A 23,346-nucleotide genomic window follows, 5' to 3' on the forward strand; every position below is an offset into this window, starting at 1 on the left:
CTGTAAAATTCTGTTTTAGAGGTGAATTTTTGTAGGTTCCTCAAAATATAATTTTAAACCGTGTTAACGAAACGAAGTTGTACGTAATTTGCCCTAATTTTCAAGAAATACATTTCATTTGTAAGTTCTGAAGCTTCAACAATCGCGGCGTGACAAAGAAGGCAAAGAGAGGCGGCATGAAATCAAAGGAGAACGATTTGCCACAGTGTTGTTCATAACACAAGACGCATTTTCTTTTGTTGGTAATTGTGATACGATACAACATAAGTAAAAAGATGCCGGTAGCTGATGCTTGCAATGTACCATAATAAAAACTCAACAAAGGTTCTTTCAGTGAAGGTTTTCGGTTGCTGTATAGAGCAGGAAGATAAAATGTTTCATGCTTGCCAGAATGTATGATTCGTTAAATTATCACTTTACGACAGAAATAATATATATTAGCATACTGATACATTCGTGCTTTATTTTGGGTGACGCTTTTTTCCCGAGCTTGCCAACAGCTGACTAGCCTGTCCGTGTGTTTGAGCGAACGTGGCAACGTAGAAACCTCCCAGCCACATGGCAGCCAACGAGGAGACAGAATTTGGTCACGTTCTGCGTTCTGATTGCACGCCGCTTCTTATCGCGTCCGTACAGTAGATCCATTTATAAGAAGGAATGTACTGTTCCTTCAATGGAAGTCTTTTTCAAGAGTGTACAGGTGTCATAAATCTCTGGAGAACTTTAGGACAAGATCTATATGATCTTCAAAAAGGACCCTTCTACTGTGATCATGAAAAATCGTCCATACACAACTTAGAAAGTAGCATGCTGCAAGAGTGAAAGGTGTGAAGCCAGCCTTTCAGTTTCCGATTTTTTTTTTTCAGAAAAGTTTCTTAACCCTATGGTGCGATTGCAATTGAAATGTCATTATTGATACTAAGATTTTACCTTCTTATGCTATTCAAAATTAATACCTGCTTTAGTGCCTCTTTTCTTTTAAGAGCATATCATTCAAATTTTTAGTACTGAGAAATCTGGGCTCCAGTACTTAGGGATGTGTTGGAACAACATTTTTGTTCAGGATGGGGAACAACAAAAATACCTGCATTTGAGGTGGAACATTTTTGCCATTTCCCAACAAATCTGGAAACGTTTTGAGGTAGAAAATGTTCAGGATTTTCTGAATTCTCTGCATGAAGTGATTGTTTTAGAATTCCTGGTATGAAAACTACCTTTACTAAGCCTTTTCCGAACTCATGATGACGAAAACTTCAAGAATTAAGCACTTTTAAAACTTGACCATTTGACTATTTGAGAATATTATCATCCCTAAGTTGAAACCATGATGGGAGATTTTTTTCTCATCGACATTTGAGGATCCTACGCACACCCCTACTTATAGTAATTGAGAGTATTTTTGTTGGTCAATTCCTTCAAGTGTTCATTAACCAATGAAATGTTGCCAGATCCTTTTCTGATCGCTATAATGTAGGAGGTTTATCACTGTTGGCTTGCTGTAGCTGCAGACAACATTAAGTGACTAACACCCTTGCCTAAGATTAGCACACCCCTAATGCCAGTGCCATCTGCATGTTATGATTTCTCCCTGCCTCCACTCTTTTGGTCAAAACAAAAGTGAGTCTTATGGTTTATAGTGGTTTTTCAGCCCTTGTGAATGTAAGGGACTGAAGAAGTTCTTTTGAGTTTGAATTTGGGGCATGTAGGTAGCATGAATGATTTATTCCTGTTCATTTGTTATCATTGTAATGAGAGATTTCTTAACTGTCCTCATTTAAGCACTGAGCAAAAACCTTTGCATTGTGGCAACAGTGTTCAAGGGATGTAGCACTTAATGGCAGCAAGAGCATGGGTTTATGCTTAATGCTGCATGATACTTACGGTACAAATTGGGGTTATGCAATAAACACAGCTCCAACTGGTTCAATAATAGTGACACTAAGGGGTGTTATGAATACAGTCATTTATTACAAAGGAGCCGGTGTAGGTACACTCATGAGTGGAGATTCTACAGGTTCAGGGGCTATCTTGATGTTTGGAGATTCCTGGTGTGCATCCACCCTCTTCTGCAGGGCTGCATACAGGCCCCGGACTGTCTCACTGTGCTGTTGAAAGAAACCAGAAATTATTAATTGGAAACTTCACATGAAGGTGCAAAATAATAGTGTGAACACCAAAATATTAATTTTTAAAAAATAATTAATTTAGATTCTTAAACAATGGATATTTGGTTTATCCACAAACAAATGGTGGAATATTTCATGTGGTACCCTGTACATACTAGATTTCCAGTGCTTTGATACATTTTGAAGGGGAAAAAATGGTTGCCATCCTTGCCCAATGAAGGAAAATGTAAAGTCAAGATTATCCTATATTTGGAAATATCTAGCATTAAAGTGAGACTATTGTTGCAACTCTGCTTTACCACCATTTTATCTTGTACTGGATTGAACTTAGCATTAACAACGAAGGGTTGCCAGGTGTAGTGAAGTTTACATATAAAGCAGAAAGTTGATTTAGAATTTTCTAGCTAATTTATTGTCAAAACATAGTTATATCATGCTATGGACTTGGTAAATGTGGTGAATATTGACTAGTATGCATGTAGACATTTGGATGACTGAAAAATGAAAGCACTATGAGCAAAGAAGATAATGAAGAGACGGGTTTTTTTTAGAGTATCTATTGGTAAAATGTAAGAAGCAAGTACCTGGTGGCTTGGTTGCTGGAGAGACTTCACGAGGGTCTGCAGCCGGCTAGGAGGGAGCTTCAGATAGACATACCACAGCAGCTTCAGTAGGTGTCGTATTACATTCTCCCGAGCTATGGCTGTGAAGAAGAACTCGTCGAATATCACCGTGCAGAAATCTTCAGCTGAGAACTCCTCTGGTACATGGATAAGGAGAGACACCTGGACAAGAAAATAAGCACAAGGTCCGTGCAACCTATACTTCAATCATCAGGTGATTTATTACAAACAAAAATTACAAAATTTATTATTTCTATGTCATATTTTGTAAAATGACTACTTGTAGTTAAAGTTCCTTCTTATCCATTAAAACAATCTTGTAAAAGTCATTTATCAAGTTCTGAACTCAACCAATGTGTCATTATGATGTTTGTTTTTGCTTTGTACACAAAATTGTTATATGTGGTTATTTTAAACTGCAATAACTACAAGTATTTGAAGTAACACAATTCAGCTCTACATGAAGTATCACCATTTCCTGATGAACTGTCTACTTCCAAGTATTATGCCTAACTCCCTGTTATGTAGAAATATTTTTTCGCAATATAAGATCATTTTAACCTACCAGAACAATATTTACTAGGGATCAACGATCAACTGAGTCATTCTGAAGGAATTTACTCAACATTTCAGCTCTGTGATTAATTTTTTAAAAAAATAGCTTGCTCATAGCCGAAAGCCACATGTATGGAATGAAAGGTGGTTAGTATACCATTCCCTTCACTGTTAGGCATCCAGGTAGGTTTAATGCTGGAGCCAGATATTATGCAATTATTGCAAGAAATGATGAATGCTGACTCACCAAAAAATGTAGGAATGGATCCTCGAAAGCCCTGTCGTTCTCACAGTTTGCAAGCGTCCCCAAAACCCTCATGAGGCCCACGCGATCCTTCTGCTTGGCTGTGTGTAACGTGTAATACATAGCGAGGATGCTGGCAACACTGCTTTCCTGAACGTATGCTTGACAAGCATCAGGTGGGGGACCTGGAGTGACGAATAACAATTAAAAATTATTATTACATTATCGTAAAGTATGAACCTTACGAATAATTATATTTTTAGGTTAATAGCAACACTAAGGATGGATGGTGAATTGATGAAAGACGAAGGAATAAATACAACATTCTAGGATTCCAATCTGAAACCCCTGGCTTCATAGCATTCTACAATAACTACTCCACCTAGTTAGTTGTGGTCTATTACTATGGAGCTCAATTTTTTAGTTTTCCCCCCTCGAAACACAATTGGTACTCTATATTAAAATTATATTTTTATCTGAATGTTGGTGACAAGGTTCTTTTATTATTACAATTTAATCTTAATTGGGTAATCAAGGGGTCCAGGGTTCGATACCAGGTGGAGGCTCATAGTAGTTCGGATCCGACTAAGCTGTAGGTCCAGTCCCGATTAGTCATACTGTGCATAAAGTGGACTTGAAAACACCAAATCAATCAATCAATCTTAATTGGATGTGCCACAGTGGTGTAGTTGGTAGACCATCTGATTGTCACACAGTGGGAAAGTTTTCTGACAACAGGGAGGAAAAGATGAAATGCGTTTACAGTTTGTAATCCTGGAAAGCAAGAAAATAATTTTCCTGACTTTGCAAGCCTCTTGAATTTTTTACAAAATTTCTTTAACTTTTCAATGAACTTTGCACTCTGAAATTGAAATCCCTGACTTTTCAAAGTTTCCCAGGATTACCAGTTTAGTGGTAACGCTGACATTTGCCATTTATTTTGCATCAGCATTGTGTGGAAAATGGATTTTGTGATTAAATGACTAGCTATTTTAATGTGCTGAAGTCAGAATGTATCTGCCATGTGGGAGACTAGATTCGATTCCCAGGGTTGGTATTTTCCAGCAATGTTCCTGGCTCTATGATTCACCCAACCTCTAATGGGTACCTGGGGGTACAGGCAGCCAGAGCATGATGCTGATCACATCAGCTTCACAAGTGGCACATTGTGAATGTGTGGGCCCCTACCTTCATATCTTCCTCCCCTATATTCCTTCATGTCATGTTGATGCCATGTTTACACTAAGAATTTAAACAATGGAGTTATCTTTTTCATGCAAATCAAATGGGAATCTTCTTCCGAGATAAAGGGTGTTTTTTTTAAAGGTGGAGAACTTTAAACTGGCAACACTGTTTTCTGTGACAGCATAGAAGGCAGTTCCCACTTGTTTCGAGGTTAGTTTGGTTTGGCAAGTCATCATGACTAGACTCACGCCGGAGCAACGGTTGCAAATTGTGCAACTTTATTTTGAAAATCATGGTTCCGTTTGACAAACTCATCGAGCATTACGTGCAATTTACGGTGCTCATAATGGTTATGTCAATAAACAAAATTGAAGCATTTGGAGTGATGGTAATCCACAAGCCATTGTCGAAACACCATTACATCCAGAAAAGGTGACCGTGTGGTGCGCTCTATGGGCCCGTGGAATAATTGGTCCGTATGTCTTCAAAAATGATTTTGGTCAGAAAGTGACAGTCAACGGTGCACGGTACAGGGACATGATTACTAACTTTTTCGTGCCTCAATTGCAAGACATGAATGTGGCAGACATGTGGTTTCAGCAGGACGGGGCCACCTGTCATACAGCGCATGCCACAATTCATTTACTGCAAGAAACGTTCGACGACCGAGTAATTTCATGCAATGGCCCTGTTAACTGTCCACCGCGTTCGTGCGATTTGACGCCGTTGGATTATTTTCTCTGGGGATATGTCAAGTCGCACGTCTACGCCGATAAACCAGAAACAATTGAGCACTTGGAAGCCAATATTCGACGCATTATTGCCGACATACAGCCTGATGTACTGCGAAGAGTGTGTGAAAATTGGACCTCCAGATTACGTCATGTACACGCCAGTCGCGGTGGCCACATGCCTGAAATCATATTCAAACATTAATGCCATAACATGATCTGTAAAGTACAACCAATTACAAGGATATTGAAATAATTTTTCTGTGTTTTATTTTAACTTAAAGTTCTCCGCCTCTAAAAAAAAACACCCTTTATAAACTTAAAACATTTCATGCTGAATTAACTATTGAGATAGTTTACTAGAATGGCAATCACATGCACAAGAAGACCTGTCATAGAGGAAATCAGGGTGAAGCTGGGCAATTCAGGGGCAGAACATTTGCACAGAATGTCAAACACTGAGGTTCACTCCCTGGTTTAGCCTCAAAGTTTCACTAACCTTTCAGTAAGATAATACTTTTAATATTCTTCACTAAACAATTTCTTTGTATGCTCGATACGACCAAACTAATAAGAACAACAGTCTACAACAAGGAATAAATAAAGCATATACCCGAGTGTTCGATTATGGTGATAGCTGATTCTCTCTCATCGGGAGGCAACTTGCTATTTAGTGCTCGAACTTGGTCGTCCACCATGAGTGACATGAGAGCTGGAAGGAACTTCGTCACAATCTGGCTGTCCAGTTTCGGTTCCTTGAATTCCTGTGGGGGAGAAAGAAATGTATGTTTCAAATAGAGATTAGATACCATTATAATTTGGGCATGCATGTAATTCCAGATGACAATGAAATGACATACTCAGTTTGCATGTTTGTAGACAGATTTTTGCAAAAATCATTAAACATTCTGATTTCCAAAAATAGTTTTGTGAGCAAGCTCCCAATGGTTAGTGGTTGAATGTTTGAACCCTGGTGAGATGCTGAAAATTTTGGTGTTGGCACACCATCATGAAAGAAGTTGCATTTGTATCCGGTCTCAAAAGCCAGAAAACAGCAGCGATGGGACTCAATGTGCAGACTGTGTGATAAGGAAAAGTCACTTCTCAGGCCTTATCCCCCAAAGGGTTAAAATCCCATGTCCATCTGTGATGTAGATCCAGTTTGTCCTATATATGATATCCCCATTATCTATTGCACCACAAACAGAACAACCAAAGTAAATACAGCTGTATGACCAAATATTATTAAATTAAGCATCCCACAATTAACTTCATAATTTTATATTGACCTCCCCTTTTAGTATAACTAAAGCTGTTGACTTGCAGTAACAAACTCACTGCTTCTATCCTAAGTAAACGCACATTCCATAGTGGTTCGGATTCCCATCAAACTGTAGATGCCATCTCAGTTAACGTATCTGAACAAGAAGTGAACTTAATGAAACTTTATTTTCATGTTCTTTGTATTGGTTTGTACATAATTTCTTATCTACACTATTATTTACAAATTTGTCAGATCATTAGAAGGTACACACTTAACTAAAAGTTTTCATGCCATGCAGAGAAGAATAAAACTTACTTGTGAATCTATCATCACCCATGCACTGAGACCAAGAGCCAGCATCCGCAACAGAAGAATCAACACCGTGTTATCCTAAAAACAAAAAAAATATACATGCAGTATACGAATACAATGGAATAAATCTCTTCTGTTCATTTACCTGACTATAGCTTTGTAAGGGTACAAAACACTAGTGACTAATTAGTCGTTAGTCTAAACAAAAAATTGACTACTATTTCGACAAATATTAGTCAACTAATGCCCATCACTACAAAACACTAGGCCTTTTTTTAATCCTTTCTGCACAGATAACCAATACCTACATTTTTTCCATATTCCTCACTGAGAGAATTGAGCCAGACTTTTTGTTTCCAGATGTGGGAGTTAAGTGCAAATAGGAATGTTACCATATGCCTGATTTTTACTCGGTCATAAATGGCACATTCTGCTGTCAAAACGCACCCTTTAAGCTTGACGTGCACTGAGGAACAGTTTCGCTTCTGGCATCTCAGCGGGCCATAACCCTCAAGATAACCTGCAGACTTCTAGCCGGAAATTCTGTGCTTCGGTTCCGCACTTTCCCCTGTAGTAAGCTAGCCATACTGTGCATAAAGTGGACTTAAAACACCAACTCAAACCAAACCAAACCCTGTAGTAAGTTACACCATTTGATTTCAATAGAAGCAGACGACCGAAGTTCTGCTGCCGGATTTTTCCATGTTTACCCGCGTCTCAGTGCGCGAGGTCCTTTACTCGCAGTCAGGGTTGGGTAGAGAATGGGAGAGCCATTCATTTATTAACCACTGGCAACCGTTAGGCTTAGACCAGACCAGAACTGTTGCTCTGAGGCATAAGGTTGCCAATACAATATACCACAAAAATTTCCCATCGCCTTGGTAACTGGACCAACTTAATTGATTTCTCTCCTGTGCAAGAGCCAAAAATAGAATTCCAAATTGGTTCTCTCATTGCACGGGGAATGGTGGCCGCGGTGGCTCAGTCGGTAACGTGTCTGCATACCATGCTAAAGGTCCCAGGTTCGATCCCCAGCCGGTTCAAATTCGGGAACTTTTATAACGTTGGAAGCGGCCCCGGCACCCACCCAGCGTCGAATAACATGGGTACCTGTTGGGGGGGGGAGGTAAAGGCAGTCAGAGGCGTGGTGCTGATCACATCACCCCCACTCACGACCGGATAAAGAAAGTGTGGGGCGTTACACCCACACCCCCTATACGCATTCATGGCATAGTGCTACGCACAGGGGAACACTTTACCTTTTTTTTTTATTGCACGGGGAATAGTGTGAACATGTCCTGATTAATATGTGCACCTGTGTGAATATATTCTTAGTTTTGAGGTAGGACCTCGCCCATACACAGTAACTATTTATGGAGGTGATGTGATCAGTACCATGTTCTGGCCACCTTTTACCCTCCAAATACCCATTTGAGGTTGAGTGATCCCTGGAGCCACTTTACACAGAGACGTTATTTTAAAAAATTTCACCCGAGACCACCCACTTCGGCAATTGAACCAGGGTCTTCTGCATGAGTCAGACATCCTACTTTGTGCACCTTCATGGCTCTTGCACAATGAGAAAGAAATAGTTTTTAAAGAAATGATCACATGACTAACCAAGTGGTAAAATGTTAATGGTAAAAAAAGGGATAAACTAAAACACAGAGAGCCATCAGTATGTGCCTTCCAGGTATTGATAACCGTGTTTTAGTTTTTATCCCTTTAATTTTATGACTGATATCAGAATTTTACTTCAGAATATATGTAATTTCACATAATTAGATCACAATATTATAATTTTAGCTATTTAATAACAAAATTAATTTTTCCAAAAAATACTGGTGCTAAGTTAATGTACACTGTGAATTTGCACAATTTCCAGTGTATTTTTAGACTCACGAAAGTACTGCATGGCAGTTTGCACATTCCACAACAGGCTGGAATTCTGTATCAGCTGGTATCAGTGATAAATTTGAACCAATACTTTCTGATATGATAAATAAGTGACAAGAAACAAGTCTTGCGATGATGGGACATTTTCAAGATAAAAAAAAGCCTTCCTACCCTAGGCATGCTTTCACAGTTGATCAGATGCTGAAGAATCTTCATGGCAGACGTAGCAAGAAAATTGATTGCATAAGGGTCACAGAGGATCATGGAGAGATCACCGAGCACCTGCTCTTGGCCCCTCTTAATGCTGTCCAGGAAGCCCTGCAAGAACAAAAATTTACCTCCATTTTAATTGCAGATAAACGTGCACAACAAGAAAAGAATAATATGCATAAATATGATAATATAACAGAGAATAGGCATTGGGCATAAATATGCTTTTCATCAGTGTTTGTTGAATGGTTGGTTGGATGGCAAATGTGGAAAATATGGTTGGGATATGAGGGGTGCTCATGGGTATAGGTTTGAGGTTGCATGACATCAAATTACAGATGCTCCACAAAGCAACTTCCTTAATTAATGTATGTAATCAGGAGACTGCACTTGGTGTCTTTGTCAAAAAGACTGCATTTAAACATTTACTTCAAATCAAAACCATGACATATATGTTTGTATTCATAAAAACAATAAGCAAATGGTAGAATTTTGCACTAAATTGCAGGCTATTTATACCTACATCTGATTGGTAAACCTATAAGTCACTTCTATCAATAAAAGAATATGCCTACATCTGCCAATAGCAACAGTGTGCCAAGCACTGATTTATCGCTCCCATTCCAATAATTAATATTACATTTATTACTGAATACAGGGTTAGTGAAAATAATGTTCCCAACTTGAACATATATTACTTGCATTTAATAAAATCAAAGTTCAAAAAATTGGCACAGATGAAAAGTAACTGAAAAGTCGTACATATTTCATTTTGACTAACCTTGTATTATCTGTGATACAAAGACAAACTAGATGTTGGTATTAGTTCAGTGTGGTATTAACACAGGTCTAACTTAAGTAGTATACCTCACCTGCAACTCTCGGGACCTCTTTATGTCGACGTTCTTCTCCCTGATGCAAGCATCCAAGCACCATGTGAACTTGTGGCACGGGTCAACGCAGATTATATCCTGCAGGCATGAAAAGTAGCAATTCAATGACAATGGAGTGAATGTGGGGAAACATATCTATTTACAACTACAGTGGAACTATAAAGACACCAATAGCTTAAGTTGCTATGAAAACTTTGTGCTATAAAATATTTTGTGTTTGAATGTTTTATTAAGGAAATCTGTTGATAATATATGAAATTGCTAAGCACTCTAATTATATGAACATAAATGTTTTCCGAATTTACATATTTCTTTTCACTGTTTATACAGTATTAGAAAATGTTATCTTACTCAACTATTTTTGAATAACATTCCACTCTTCGTCCTCTTAACTTTTCATGTCCTCAATCAACTAAATCTAAATGCCATGGTGCAACACAATAGATGAAACATGGTCAGAATGTCAACTACCATCCTCACTCTTTTCAAAAACACTCCCAAGTTGACCAAGTGATGGATGATCAACACCGAAGTGTTGAGTTTGCGCTGAGGATCGAACCATGTCTTCCTCAAATCAAAAGTGTTAAGTCAGCCAACCTGCACTCACCTGCACTTCCAAGTCGTGGAGAGCCATGAGCAGTTCAGCCCTGAGCGTGCAGTAGTGAACGTTCCGCGTTTTCAGGAACAGAGTTCGGAGAAACTGCAGAGCCATGTCGTAGAGCTTCACACTGTTCCCTATCATGTGGGCCAACTTCTGAACCACTTCTCCCTGACGACGTACCTGCAAATCAAATGTCATTGTCTCAACCCATACACCTACAATTTTTACCAGTGTTTTTAGACTGGTTTAAATGTCTCCCACTAGAAGCTTTCTACAGATCTACTCATAAAACTTATAGAAAACACTTCTGTGTATATTGCCATTAAATTTTGCATTTTATCAAGAAATATGACTATTCTTACAGCAGATGATATTTCAGAATGATGTTTGTGTGTGTATGCTGAATTTGTGGGGAAGTGGAAAGGAACTTCATGTTACTTGCACTGCCATGTCCTCTCACGTCTTGTAACTCACCACTTCGATAGATTTTCCTTCTTAGAAGTTGGGATGTGCACATGAAAAAGTGGTTTATTGCATGCAGTTTTAAGAAAGTGCCAAGGTGAACAAAACACTCCCAAAAAGCTGCAAAACATGTCTGTGGAAAAATAAATAAATGGATAGTGTGAAGCAATGTGTTTTTGTACGAGTTAGGGAAGGTACATTGAGCTACTGTATGTAGTGGCTTCTGCATGTTTGAGTATGCGACACGTCAAATCATGCAAGGGCCAAGCTGAATTACATGGACAGGAGACATCAAAATAAGCAAATGGTTTAACTAATGGTTACCACACAAAAAAAGGTATTCAAGAAAATTACCGTACATTTAATCCAATGACAAGTATTTCTTGCATGGTATTTTCCTTATTTTTCTAGAACTTTTCACTAAACATAAAAGATAATTAATGAAGATTAGTTCAAATAATGAAAGAAAAAGAAACCTTTATTACCTTTGGAGATGGGGTAAAAAACAAGTTGGTTAGGTTCTGGTGATCAAAGAGGACCGTCTCCTTCTCCTTGATGTACTGACTGAGCAAGGGAGACACCTCATCCCCAAACAGTGACTGGTTGTCCTTCCAGATCTGCCTCTTCACTTCTGTGTCTGTGTCATTGTACAGTTCCCGATCTCGAACCTGAAATGCCACCAAAAATTTAATTTAATTATTCAATAAACAAGAAATGCCGTAAAAAAATGCTGCACTAAGGACTTTCTTTACAGTTTCACCCTGAATTTCAATTCTTTGGCAATTTACCCTTTATATATTGGTGTATAATTGAATAAATAGCAAAATATTATTATTATATTGTACAGTTGAACCTCAATTTGCATTTCCGAATTTTACATTTTCTTGCATAATATACTTAATATGTCTGGTCCTAGTTCAACAAAAAGGTTTCCATTTTTCAACATTTTCTTTAGTTGCAGTCCACCTGAGGAATATAAAACTGAGGTTCCATTGTATTAAAAATACAAAATTAATATCTTTGCAGATTATTCATGTAAAACAAACAAAGCCTCGAGTCCCATCTCAGCTGTTTTCTGCTTTCAAACAAAGTCTGCTGCTTTTGCTTTCAAGTAGCTCTCCAATTCCACCAGGAATCAAACCTGTGACCTCCTGCACCAAAACCAAGGGTGATAACTAGGGAACGGAACTTTATGTGCTAAAAAACTCAGAAATATTTATTTTTTATGTGTCATAAATGTTGAAAATATGTGATAAAAACAAGAAAATATGTGACAAAAATAAAAACATTTGGTAACAAAAACAAACCATAACATTAAACATCTGAAATTAGTTTCTAAATGATTACCTCTTAGCGAGCTATTTTTTGGAAGAGTTGCAGTGGATCATTGCAAATCTGTGACGATTATCTCTAAAAAGCATCTTATATTGTGAGAAAGATCGCTCCACGTCACAAGAAACAATTCTTGCATATTTGAAGCATGAAATGTCACTAACGCCGAAGTTTTCCAAAGCTTCCTCTTCCTCTACTTCACCTCCTTCCAAAACACATGCAATTTGGCACAATGTTTGAAAACCTTGGTTTTTCCCCAAAAATTCTGTACATTTAGACATTTAAATCCAGTGAGTTCTTTCAGTTTCGTTTCTACTATACGGACTTCACCAATGGAAGCTGCCAAAGTGTTCGCGGACGATTCAAGCTTTCATATGGAATTAGAGAGAATGGACAGGTTTGTTGAAGTGTATGCCAATTCGTCTTTTAAGGAGGGCTCCATCAACAGTTCTTGCAGAATTCTTCTTTGTCGAGATCATTTACAACAGATACAATTTTTTTCAAAGTTCTGGGCATAACATCTGCATCGCGTAACTACAGGTGTAGGGGGAAGTGAAACCTCAGGACATTTTTGTTTAAAAATGTCTATTCTTCTAGACGACTTGATAAAAACTTTCTTCCCATTTGAAACCAGTTTATCGACATCGGGATAAAGAGCTCTTATCTTTTCACATATTCTATGCAATGCATGTGCCACACATGTAACATGCACCATTTTGGGGTAGCTAACGGCAAGACCACTGCATGTAAGCTGCAGCATCTGTCAAGAGAAGAACATTGTCAAATTTTATGCCTTCTGGCCACAATAGCTGCATTGCTTCATTAAAAACCTGGCTATCGTTACGTGTAGCCAGCCCCAGCTACTTACAGCTATTTTCTCCCGATAGGATCGTAGGCGAGGTGCCAGAAGTCTGCCAGCGAGCGTTTTCAAAGACAAAACAAACCTAGCACTCTCGATATGAAAGAGGTGCGGAGAATAAACATTTTTCCTTTGAGGATTTTGAGGTAGATGAAGTCAATGAGCGATTTTATGTATTTAAAATGAAATTCGCAAAATATGTATTTACATACGGAAAACTGGAAAATATGTGTTTTTATGTAAAATAAAATTTGCTGTGTTGACATATAAGGCTATGATCAGAATTTTGGCAAAAATGAGGGTCTCTATCTTATCGCAGAAAAAACATTTATTTACCTAAAGTTCCTTTCCCTAGTGATAACTAGGGCTCGGAAGTTGAAGACCTATAAATTACCAAAAAAAGACCTATAAAAAGACCTAAAAATATAAAAAAAAAGGACCTAAAAGTGGAAAAAAGGACATATAAATGTGATCCAAATTAATTAATAACTTCAGTTTTAATTACATATTTAATGAATTAAAAAAAAATCTGGTGGTATGGAACACACAGTGCGAAAAAACTGAAAGCTTCAAAACAAGAGAAAGTTGCCACTTACAGCGCGACCTTCCAGACAAGTTACGGTTAAAGGACCTTGTTCCGTACTTGCTTCAGTCGTCCAAAAATGTTTTTCTCTCATTTCAGAAATGGTTCAAATAATATATATATATATATATATATATATATATATATATATATATATATATATATATATATATATATATATTTTATTTCTTTACTACAGAAAGGATGTTTAAGAGGTGATGAACTGATGATGATTCGAACTGAGAATGGACAGTAAAAATGTAGTCGAAAGAAGGTGAAATTGCAAAAAAAAGCCGTTAAGACCTAAAAATAGGTTAAAAAAGGACCAATAAGCCAAAAAACGCCGAAAAAGGCAAAAAAGGACAAATAAAACCCACCTTTTTCTGGCCTACAATGACCCAAAATGAACATATATTATGTTGGGCCTCGTCTTCGAACACTAGGAAAAACTTCCTCAACTTCCGAGCCCTGGTGATAAGATATAACCATTAGGCTTAACAGAAGCAAATTCCTTTAAGGTATGCATTTTATATTAAATACTAACATTAAAAAACTTACATTTCATGGTTAAACTTGGACACACATGCCTCTTCTTCAAGAGCAACAAAGGATTAAACAGTGCGACACACAGATTCTGCATTTATGCACCACACTGATGGCTGTCACTTAAGTGTAACTCTTTCATCTGGAAGGACATATGTGAATGCTCTTTGGCTAATCAGTTGAGAGAAAAGGTAGAGCAGTGCGGAAACGCACTGTGTTTACTGCTACAAAACAATTACTCATATGAAATATTTAGTCACATTAAATTAATATGACCCAGATATTATTAGGAAAGCTAAATTGGGCAGTAGCAGCAAGAACACCAAACCTGAACAGAAATGGAGAGATATTTTCTACATGAAAGGTATCACCGAAAAATGGTTCAAACTCGCTGAACAAAAAAAGGTTACAAAGTTGCCTACCAAGCTTGGGCGGAACGAAATAAAACACCTTCTTCCATTTGAATTTTTTTTAAAAAAAATATTATAGAGGTCCACTGATGAATTCTGGAATGTATAATCCGAGAGAAAAAAACAAGGCTCTTAGAGGTTTTCTCCAAGCATGTTATTGAAACTAAGCATCCCTTACCTGGTAATGAGTTTGCTGTGTCTTGTAATACACTTTTAACATGAAAGACTCTGAAAGTTTTAAGTTTGTTCACAGAGAAAAACACATATATGTACATAATGTGCATCATGAGTTTAATTAAAGAGGCATGCCAACTTACTTTGCAAGGAAAGCAGATACTTACAAGAACTTTCAAATATTTGTCTTCAATGTGAGGCATGTTCCGCAAGATGCACATCACAATCGGTCGCAAAGACTTGACTCGTACCACAGGAAAGCTCTTTGAGAGGAGCTCCTTCAGTTTGCGATCCCTCTCTCTCCCCTCCCTTTGCCCGATCTCATTGATATGCTGCACCAGGCGGTCTCGGAGCTCCTTCAGAAGAAGAAAAAACGAATTAATATCAAAATAAGCCAATTCTGGGTGTTCTTTGTATGTGTCGATTCACAAATTTCATCTTATTTATCATTTACTCATCCTTTTCATAGTGATAAAGTAACAAAAATACAAACACAGAAGATTTGGTCAGTTTCTGGTTCATTGCGATGCCAGGGATCCTGGGTAAGGCATTGATATGGGTTTGGTCCAGGTATTCATCTGATCCTCATTCATATTGTTGCCACTAACCTGGAGAGGTAGAACAGGAACGTACAATCATGAAAATATACATTTTAGACCTGACATTAAAAAGTAATTTTATTTCTAATTATTTTAACCTTTCTTGATTTGTCTTGCATTGAATCTTACCTCCAATACTGATGTGTGGAAGTCCAACCTTCGAACACCATGAAGGTCCAGTAGGGGTAACATTGGGCGCAGAGAAGGCAGGAGGATCCCATTCTCCAACTGAAAAATAACATTTAGTTCCATTGAACATGGTGATGTGAAGGCTTTCCTTACATACAGCTGCTATGTATTATTTTTGCTTCAAATGATAGGCCAAGATACATCAGATGGTTAGTTATTTCTAATATATATTACCACATTTCAAACATCTCATTTTTTACATTGTATGTACATTTTCAAATTTCCCCCCCTATTGGAGGCCCAGGACTGTATGCCCCCCAACTCCAATCATAATGTGACAATCCAAGAATTTTAGTAGGTCTGATTCAAACATCTGTGGAAATAAACATCAATGGTTATTGTCACATTCGACCTGATTTCGGCTGATCTATTACTCTTCTGTGTTTGGGTGTCATACCTATTGATGATGAGGTAGTCACATTGCGTCAGGGAAATTGTCAGTGTTCTGGTAAGTTTATACGTGCAGCACGTTATCAAAATAGATGACAAAATGCTGGTGTTGGAAAAACCTTTATTGAAAACATTGGAGAGGATGTGAGGAGTGGGCTAATAAAATTTTGAAAATAAAGGAGAAGGATGATGAGTTTCACACTGTTTCCAAAGCTGAAAATTTGAAATTTATGAATGGGTTCCCACATCCTTATTTATTTAATTCATAAAAAGCTTTTATTTGTGCATATATGAGGTACTTCTTTCTTGATGTCTCTTGCAATAGTTTACATTCATCAACCAAGTCAAAAAAAGAACTTTCCAATGTCCACTGAAGCAATGCAAGAAGTCAATTATAAACAGCACACAGCACTACAGTTTTGGCATATTTGATTTGGTTCCATTCAGTTAAACACACCAGAGTAGCTCATTGCCAGTGTGCCTGCCCACACTTATTTACATGATGTTGTTTGTTCTGCTCTGGTTTGAAACCAGATAATTAATTACTGCATCAGGCAGTAGAAAGGCAAATACCTGGAATTCTTCAATAGCTTTGAGGGGGTCTGTGCAACTTGTTAGGGCTTCACGGAGATAAGCCTGCCCTGGAACACCCAGTTCCTCTAAGCCAGTGCCTGACATCTCTGCTGTAAGGAAAAAAATCTGAATTAACACAGAGAACTAGCCCATATACTATTGTATAAATTGTTTCTTCTTCTTTTGTTATTGTGTTGATTTAACTAGCATTGCTTACAAGTACCAATCAGTTAACAATTAGGAGAAGGTGAAAGAATGAAGGAACAACAAATGGGGATGGCGACGCCAAGGGTCCCGGGTTCAAATCCCGCTTGGGCTTGGTTGTTTGTGAATGTCCATTCATCAATTTCATCCTTTCATCACTCATCCCCATCTTCGCAAATTAGACAAGAGGCACACAATGCGAAGTAAAATAAAACTAAATCAATCAACAAATGGGGATGAAGTGTCAGTGGCCTGCACTAAAGAAACATTGAAAGTAGTCACCTGGAGTGTCTTCAGAAATTGTCAGGGCTTGAAACTGCAACCTCCTCAATTATACCTGTCGTGTTAATCATACTGACATATGCTGTGTGAAACTGGAATTTTTATGAAAAGGCCTAACCTACAATTTAGCAAAATCAGTAGACTAATATTAATAAATAATTGGTAGGGCAATTCCATCAGCAACTGACTGACAACCATACCCTATTTAATCAGATATTTTATTTCTTTCGGCAAGAATAAATTTATCTTGCAGAATGTCTTGAACATAAGTTAAATACAGGAAGCTCTAAGCTACATCTGTGAAAACAATAGGTTGCTGACCAAGGCAGTTTATTAAGATAAAAACACTTAACACGTAACGTTTCAACCCTGTATCAGGGTCTTCCTCAGACGAAGAACTAAAAAAGTTTTTTTTTAGTTTTTTTTTTTAGTTCTTCGTCTGAGGAAGACCCTGATACAGGGTTGAAACGTTACGTGTTAAGTGTTTTTATCTTAATAAACTGCCTTGGTCAGCAACCTATTGTTTTTAATATGGAAACAAGGCTTAATTATATTACTACATCTGTGGTAACTGACTAGACATATTTGCAACTTTATGCATGAAGTTAATAAATGTTTATTTAAAATTATCTGAAAATTATTTTTTGTAGTGCAATCTTGTCAATCAATACTGATGAAAGACATGCTAACGCTAAGAACACTTTTAATGGATACCTCTTGCACTTTTTTTTTTTCAAAATCAAATATTCCTTTTGTAAATGTACTACTGACAGTTTGCCTATAAAGAAGTAAACTTTAAAAAAATATTTTTCTTTCATATTTAATGAAATTTTAACTTGCAATTTTCAAACCCTGAAGTTTGAAATTTAATAGGTCAGTGAAAACAAATATGCTGTCAACACTAGCAACATGTACTTTAGACCAATCACCATAGGGGTAGGGCTCCACACATTCTCGATCTCGGCCACAGTCAATGTTATGTGATCAGCACCACACCCCAGCTGACTCCATCCCAACAGGTGCTCAATGATAGGAGGCTGTATGAGCTCAAGAGCTGCTATCTGAGATCAACACACTCCAGGAACTGAACTCAGGTCTCCCATGTGGGATAATGACCGGTGGACTGCCACATCATTTAAAATTTACATTAACTCTCTCTACTAACAGTGTACTTTCATCTCCCTTCCTTCTTCCTGATTAAAAATTATCAACAAATCCGTGCACAACATAAAGCCGAATGTAATGAATTTGATACATATACAGAAGTGGCAAATTATCTTGACACTCAGAGTTAAATGTTGTACATACATGTGTTCACTAATGAGAATGTTTTATTATATTTGAAGAATGAGTAACAGTTTGTACAAAATCTCAGGCATTTTGCACAGTACTTCTGCTAAAACAAAGAAATTAGGATATACTAGAAAATGGATAACAATTACATGCACTACACCTGCTCAGTCATAATTTATAAAACATTTTATATCACAAATAGTTACAATAATGTAAAACATTATTATTTAATATTATCAGACCATTACCAACATGATCAGTCAGTTGAATGTTAGAGTCTGTACATTTTTAAATGATCTCTAGATGGAGAATATGAATTTCTACCTGAAATAATTTATAACAATACATGCTCTGAAACCTTTTACGTATCACTGGTTATTGACTGACACTGAAGAAAAGGCTATTCTATAAAAATATTTTCAATAATCTTATGCATATAATGCCATACAATTACATACATAAGGAAACAAATGACCTTTTCAAATATGTTAGTTTTCAAGTTTTAAGACCTTTTATTGATTTTTCCGAAAAGTTAAATAAAAATATATGGACATTTAGAAAAAGCAAGAAGTGTTTTGCCACCTTTAAGGGTGACCCCCAATGGGAGCACATTGCACAGTGGTTCAGATTCTACTTTAAACTGCCCTGGTTAGCCTATCTCCTCAATGGCATACTGGTAACACTGTTGCATTACGGGGTCCCACGTTCAATCTCTAGTAGAGGAGCTTTGCACAATGGTTCGAATTCGAATACCACTTGACACTGTAGACCTAGTCGTTAACTAGCCTATCTGCCAGTGGCATAATGGTACCACTGTACCAAGGGGTCCCAGGTTCAAACCATCATTCATCCTCAATCTTCGCGATTAGCCAAAAGTGTAGGAAAATAAACCAAATCAATCGACCAGGTTCAAGCCCAGAAAAAGCACATTGCCACTGTATGTCCAGTCCTGATTAGAGCATACCTGAGCACAAAACGGACATAAATTTTAATTTTCATATGTTACACTATCCCATGCATTTTCTCTTTGCATGGAAAGTTCTGTACATATGTAGAAAATAAAGTGTGTAAATACTTAAGAAACAATCCTAACCTACTTAAAATGTAAATAGTAACGCAGTAAGCACATAGTAAGGTAAATATAACTTGAACAAAGTTGCAGTAAGCGAGCAAAAAACATATGTATAGCATGATAATATTGGAATTGCACAATCGGAACTTTGGCCCCTTCTGTTGATAAGATACAATTCAGAAGAACAAATAAAGCACGGTAACAGTTCCGAATGTTTAATGATATTTTGCAAGTTTTATAGGAGTATTAGGAAGTGCTTTAGAATATTGGAAATGACTGTGGAAGGAAGTTCAAAGTTTGGAGAAACTAATTAGTACAGTTAAAAGCTTCATTAACTCTGCGTCGGTCATGGACGGTCTCTAGTTCAGGGTCATACATGTAACACTGAAATTTTCATAGTGTGGAAAGTTACTTCTTTTCTCCTGTGCATTTATTTTAATAACTAAAATATATGTTTCATAGTCTCATAAATACAATCTCAATTGTTTGTAAATAAGATTTAATCGTAAAAATAGATGGTTTGGTGTTTTAGACCATTAGCCCAGGAGAACCTGCGTGATGGGGATTTGACCACAATTTTTTATCTTTGCTCACCTTTTTGTGGATGCATGTTTGTTTGGTTCCTACACCCCACCTTATCCATGCTGGACATGTAGAAGATGCGCTGGCCAGCCAACAATTTTTACATGGCCTTCTACAATTAAAAAGGCAGAGTTTAGTTTCTTGTGCGGTGTTTTTCACCACGAGTTTGACCTTCTTGTGTTATAGATTTAACAATAGATCTTTATTGTATTTTCCTTTTCATTATGAACCAGGAAGAAGAGAATCGAATTGATAGACTTTTTGAAAGATTCGAGGAGGAGAAGAAATGTGATAAAGAGCTTGGAAGGCAATTTAAATTTGGCGACGAAGAATGTGAATCAGAAAAAGAAACGAAATGCATCTACTGTTCACTCTGCATCTGCAGTGAGCACATAGCTTTTTAATGTATGGAATTTGCAAATGAAAATATTGATGGCGATGAAGAGGATGTGAAGTAAATAAAATAACTACTTAAAAATGTAGAAAACATACAACTGAAAATAACATTTAGTATCATAATTTTCTTCTTTCTAAAATCTTTGCATCAAAGGTATATAAAATTATCTTTTTTTCATAATTATGTTGTATTCTTACAATAAAAAAATTAATAAAAACAATAACAATTAAATTTTGGTAATTTAATTGTTTTCTTCGCCTATTATATTCTTAGAAAAACAACAAAACATTTTTTAAAAGTGCGAAAACTCATACCAGCTTTATATATTGTATTTTCGATTGCACTCATTTTGACCATGTTAATTGACCAGGTAAATTGAAGGTATTTGAAAAACACTGACACACTGCATGACCAACGATGTACTTTTTCTCGCAATCCATGAAGAGATAAGGGTAAGAGTAACAGTTTCATACATCGGAGACACATTTCTTCAATTTTACACAAGAAACTACTTACGGAAATGAGTTTCTCCAAGGTTTACAACGTTCGTCGAGGTATTTTCTTGGTAACACTATAGTATAGGGGTGACGGATTTCTTCAAATTTACAGGAGAAATGACGGGAAAGTACATATGGAATTGAGTTCCTGTGGACTTTTGGAAGCTAGGAATAGTGTTTTTTTCCATTCGAGCAAATTATTCGGCCGGTAAATAATGTCATTTTCGACATTAATGCATCTCCGTTGCACGACAGCTCGTGCCACCAATACCGTCGACTACGTGAATCAAATGTTCCGTGCGTTCGAATATGTAACCCCCTGTCAGTGTAGCAACCACGCGGTAGTTTTACAAGATGGCGTGTGAGCATTTTTTTTTTTCAATTTAATTTTCTGTTTGCCTAACCTAACCTAACCTTCCGTGAATGGTTTGTGAATCAATGTTAGCCTAAAAACCATCATTTTTCAGTTAATAAGTGTCAGTGTAGCAACCACGCGGTAGTTTTACAAGTTGACGTGTGAGCGTTTTTTTCCCCCCAATTTAATTTTCTATGTTTGCCTAACCTAACTGAACCTGGTAACACTTTACTATACCAGAGAGAGATTTCTTCACATTTACAGGAGAAAGTACTTTCGCAAATCATTTTCTGTAGCGTTGTTGATGTTCGGGAATGTAGTTTTGATCCATTTTAATGCGAATGCATGTGGTTTTCTACAAAAATCTATTTCAGACGCGCTATTGCTGCTGCCGCCATTTGCTTTCTGCACGAGAGCACAATATGCACTATTGCTGCTGCTACAAGTCGATGTTGTCCGTATATGATAAATTGAACGAAAGGAGTGCTAATGGAACCTAACCTAACCTAGTAGGCATACCTCGTCCCAGTGATGGTTTGTGGGGCTATCGTGAATGTTTGGACTAACGTCAATGGTTTTTGGGGCTACCCGTGGATGGTTGGTGGGAAATAAGGAACAACAGTAAGTACTCGTTAATGTAAGAAATAGACATTATCTTCGTTAGAAATTCATTATTTCACCTAAAGAAATGTTCCGCAATGCAGAATAGTACGTTAGCAATGTAAAAAATTGCGAAATAAATCATTGATAGGTGTCTCCGGTATAGTAAAGTAGTATCCTGAACCTAACCTAACCTTCCGTGAATGGTTTGAGGATCAATTTTCGCGGCATTTTTCGGTTCTTAAGTTTGGAAACACAACATATCAGCTGCCGACACTGCATAACAGCTGACGATAGACAACGTGAGTCAAGATTTGCCCGCCATATTGTGTGTAACGAAAGCGACTTAGCAACGACCAATAAATACTTGTAATGTGAAAAATTACGCTTTTTTCAGTGAAAACTACATAATCCCAAGTTGAAAAATGTTCCGCTATGCATATAAGGTAAGTACAAATGTAAAGAATTCGGAAATAAACGAGTTAAATGTGTTTTCACTATATCGAACTGGTACCCCATGTTCTTTCACAGAAATATCATCATCATGAGAAATATAGTATTTCGGAGTTGGAGGAATATTGGTAGGTTAATGCTCTAACAATTGGCCCTGTCTAGAAATTAATTCTGATAACTTTTCTTCTCCTAAAATATTTGAAGTTATTGAGTTCAGATCTCTAGAAAACAAAATATACAACAAATCAGACAAGAGTTTAAACAGCAAAATGATTATGAACGTAAGCTACCTTATGTAGCTACAACAGTATATAATACATACTTATTTCAAATTTGTTGCACAAATTAAAGTAAATTAATTGCTTCCTACATTATACAACTGGATGCGGAAGAAAAACAAAACAAGAACGAAAATATAAACATCATGAAATGCATCCAAAGAAACTAAACACTCTCAATCGAGTTGAGTGCTTCTGTTATCAACTGTTGAGTAGCAAGTGCAATCCTAGTTATAGCATCCCACCTGCGGTTGGTTGTCGTGTCGATGATCGCGTTATATATGTTCTAATATAAGAATTGCGAACTTCATGCTGTGTTGTGGAAATGTTTGTAATATTAATACAATAATGTGAATATTACTATACATGCATGGATGTCCGGAAGGAGCTCACGTCCCCCCTTGAATATGAATATCCACCTGATATATTTTACACATAATTTCATTACAGTAGCAGTAATTTATGTTATTATAAAGGAACATATAATTTCAGACTGAAATAGTGTTTTGTGAGGGGACATTTCCTCCTTTGCCTCCTGGGCATGTATTTGGACAGGGTGTATGATATACCCTGTATATG

At 37.1% G+C, this 23,346-nt stretch overlaps 1 protein-coding gene across 4 annotated transcripts; it reads right to left on the reverse strand.

Moving 5' to 3' along the window:
- Positions 1-1,952: 1,952 nt before the first annotated feature.
- NELF-B (negative elongation factor B) lies at positions 1,953-22,949 on the reverse strand. 4 transcript variants are annotated; one of them, XM_083124579.1, is made up of 14 exons: positions 22,812-22,903; positions 20,200-20,299; positions 16,755-16,864; positions 15,732-15,830; positions 15,171-15,359; positions 11,588-11,770; positions 10,647-10,820; positions 10,019-10,117; positions 9,108-9,254; positions 7,044-7,118; positions 6,078-6,228; positions 3,552-3,733; positions 2,711-2,911; positions 1,953-2,105 (listed from the first exon to the last, which is right to left on the reverse strand). In XM_083124579.1, the coding sequence occupies exons 2-14, from the start codon at positions 20,255-20,257 to the stop codon at positions 1,968-1,970; spliced, it is 1,806 nt and encodes a 601-aa protein (XP_082980705.1). In that variant the 5' UTR covers positions 20,258-20,299; positions 22,812-22,903; the 3' UTR covers positions 1,953-1,967. The 4 variants fall into 4 exon arrangements, with proteins under 4 accessions (XP_082980705.1, XP_082980706.1, XP_082980708.1 ...); XM_083124580.1 differs by lacking the exon at positions 22,812-22,903 and adding an exon at positions 22,780-22,798; XM_083124582.1 differs by lacking the exon at positions 20,200-20,299 and having other exon boundaries at positions 22,812-22,949.
- Between the last annotated feature and the right edge of the window lie 397 nt (positions 22,950-23,346).

Source organism: Lepisma saccharinum, chromosome 6 (assembly GCF_977018435.1).
Source record: "Lepisma saccharinum chromosome 6, izLepSacc3.1, whole genome shotgun sequence".
In the NCBI taxonomy this organism is placed as follows: Eukaryota; Metazoa; Arthropoda; class Insecta; order Zygentoma; family Lepismatidae; genus Lepisma; species Lepisma saccharinum.

Bases quoted from the DNA above. Each gene is read 5' to 3' on its own strand.
- NELF-B (XM_083124579.1), bottom strand. From the start codon at position 20,257: ATGTCCAGCATGGATAAGGTGGGGTGTAGGAACCAAACAAACATGCAT. The intron at 16,865-20,199 runs GTGAGCAAAGAT...TTTTCCTTACAG, and splicing joins AAACATGCATCCACAAAAAG to CAGAGATGTCAGGCACTGGC. The intron at 3,734-6,077 runs GTATATGCTTTA...TCGTCACTCCAG, and splicing joins CACCATAATCGAACACTCGG to GTCCCCCACCTGATGCTTGT.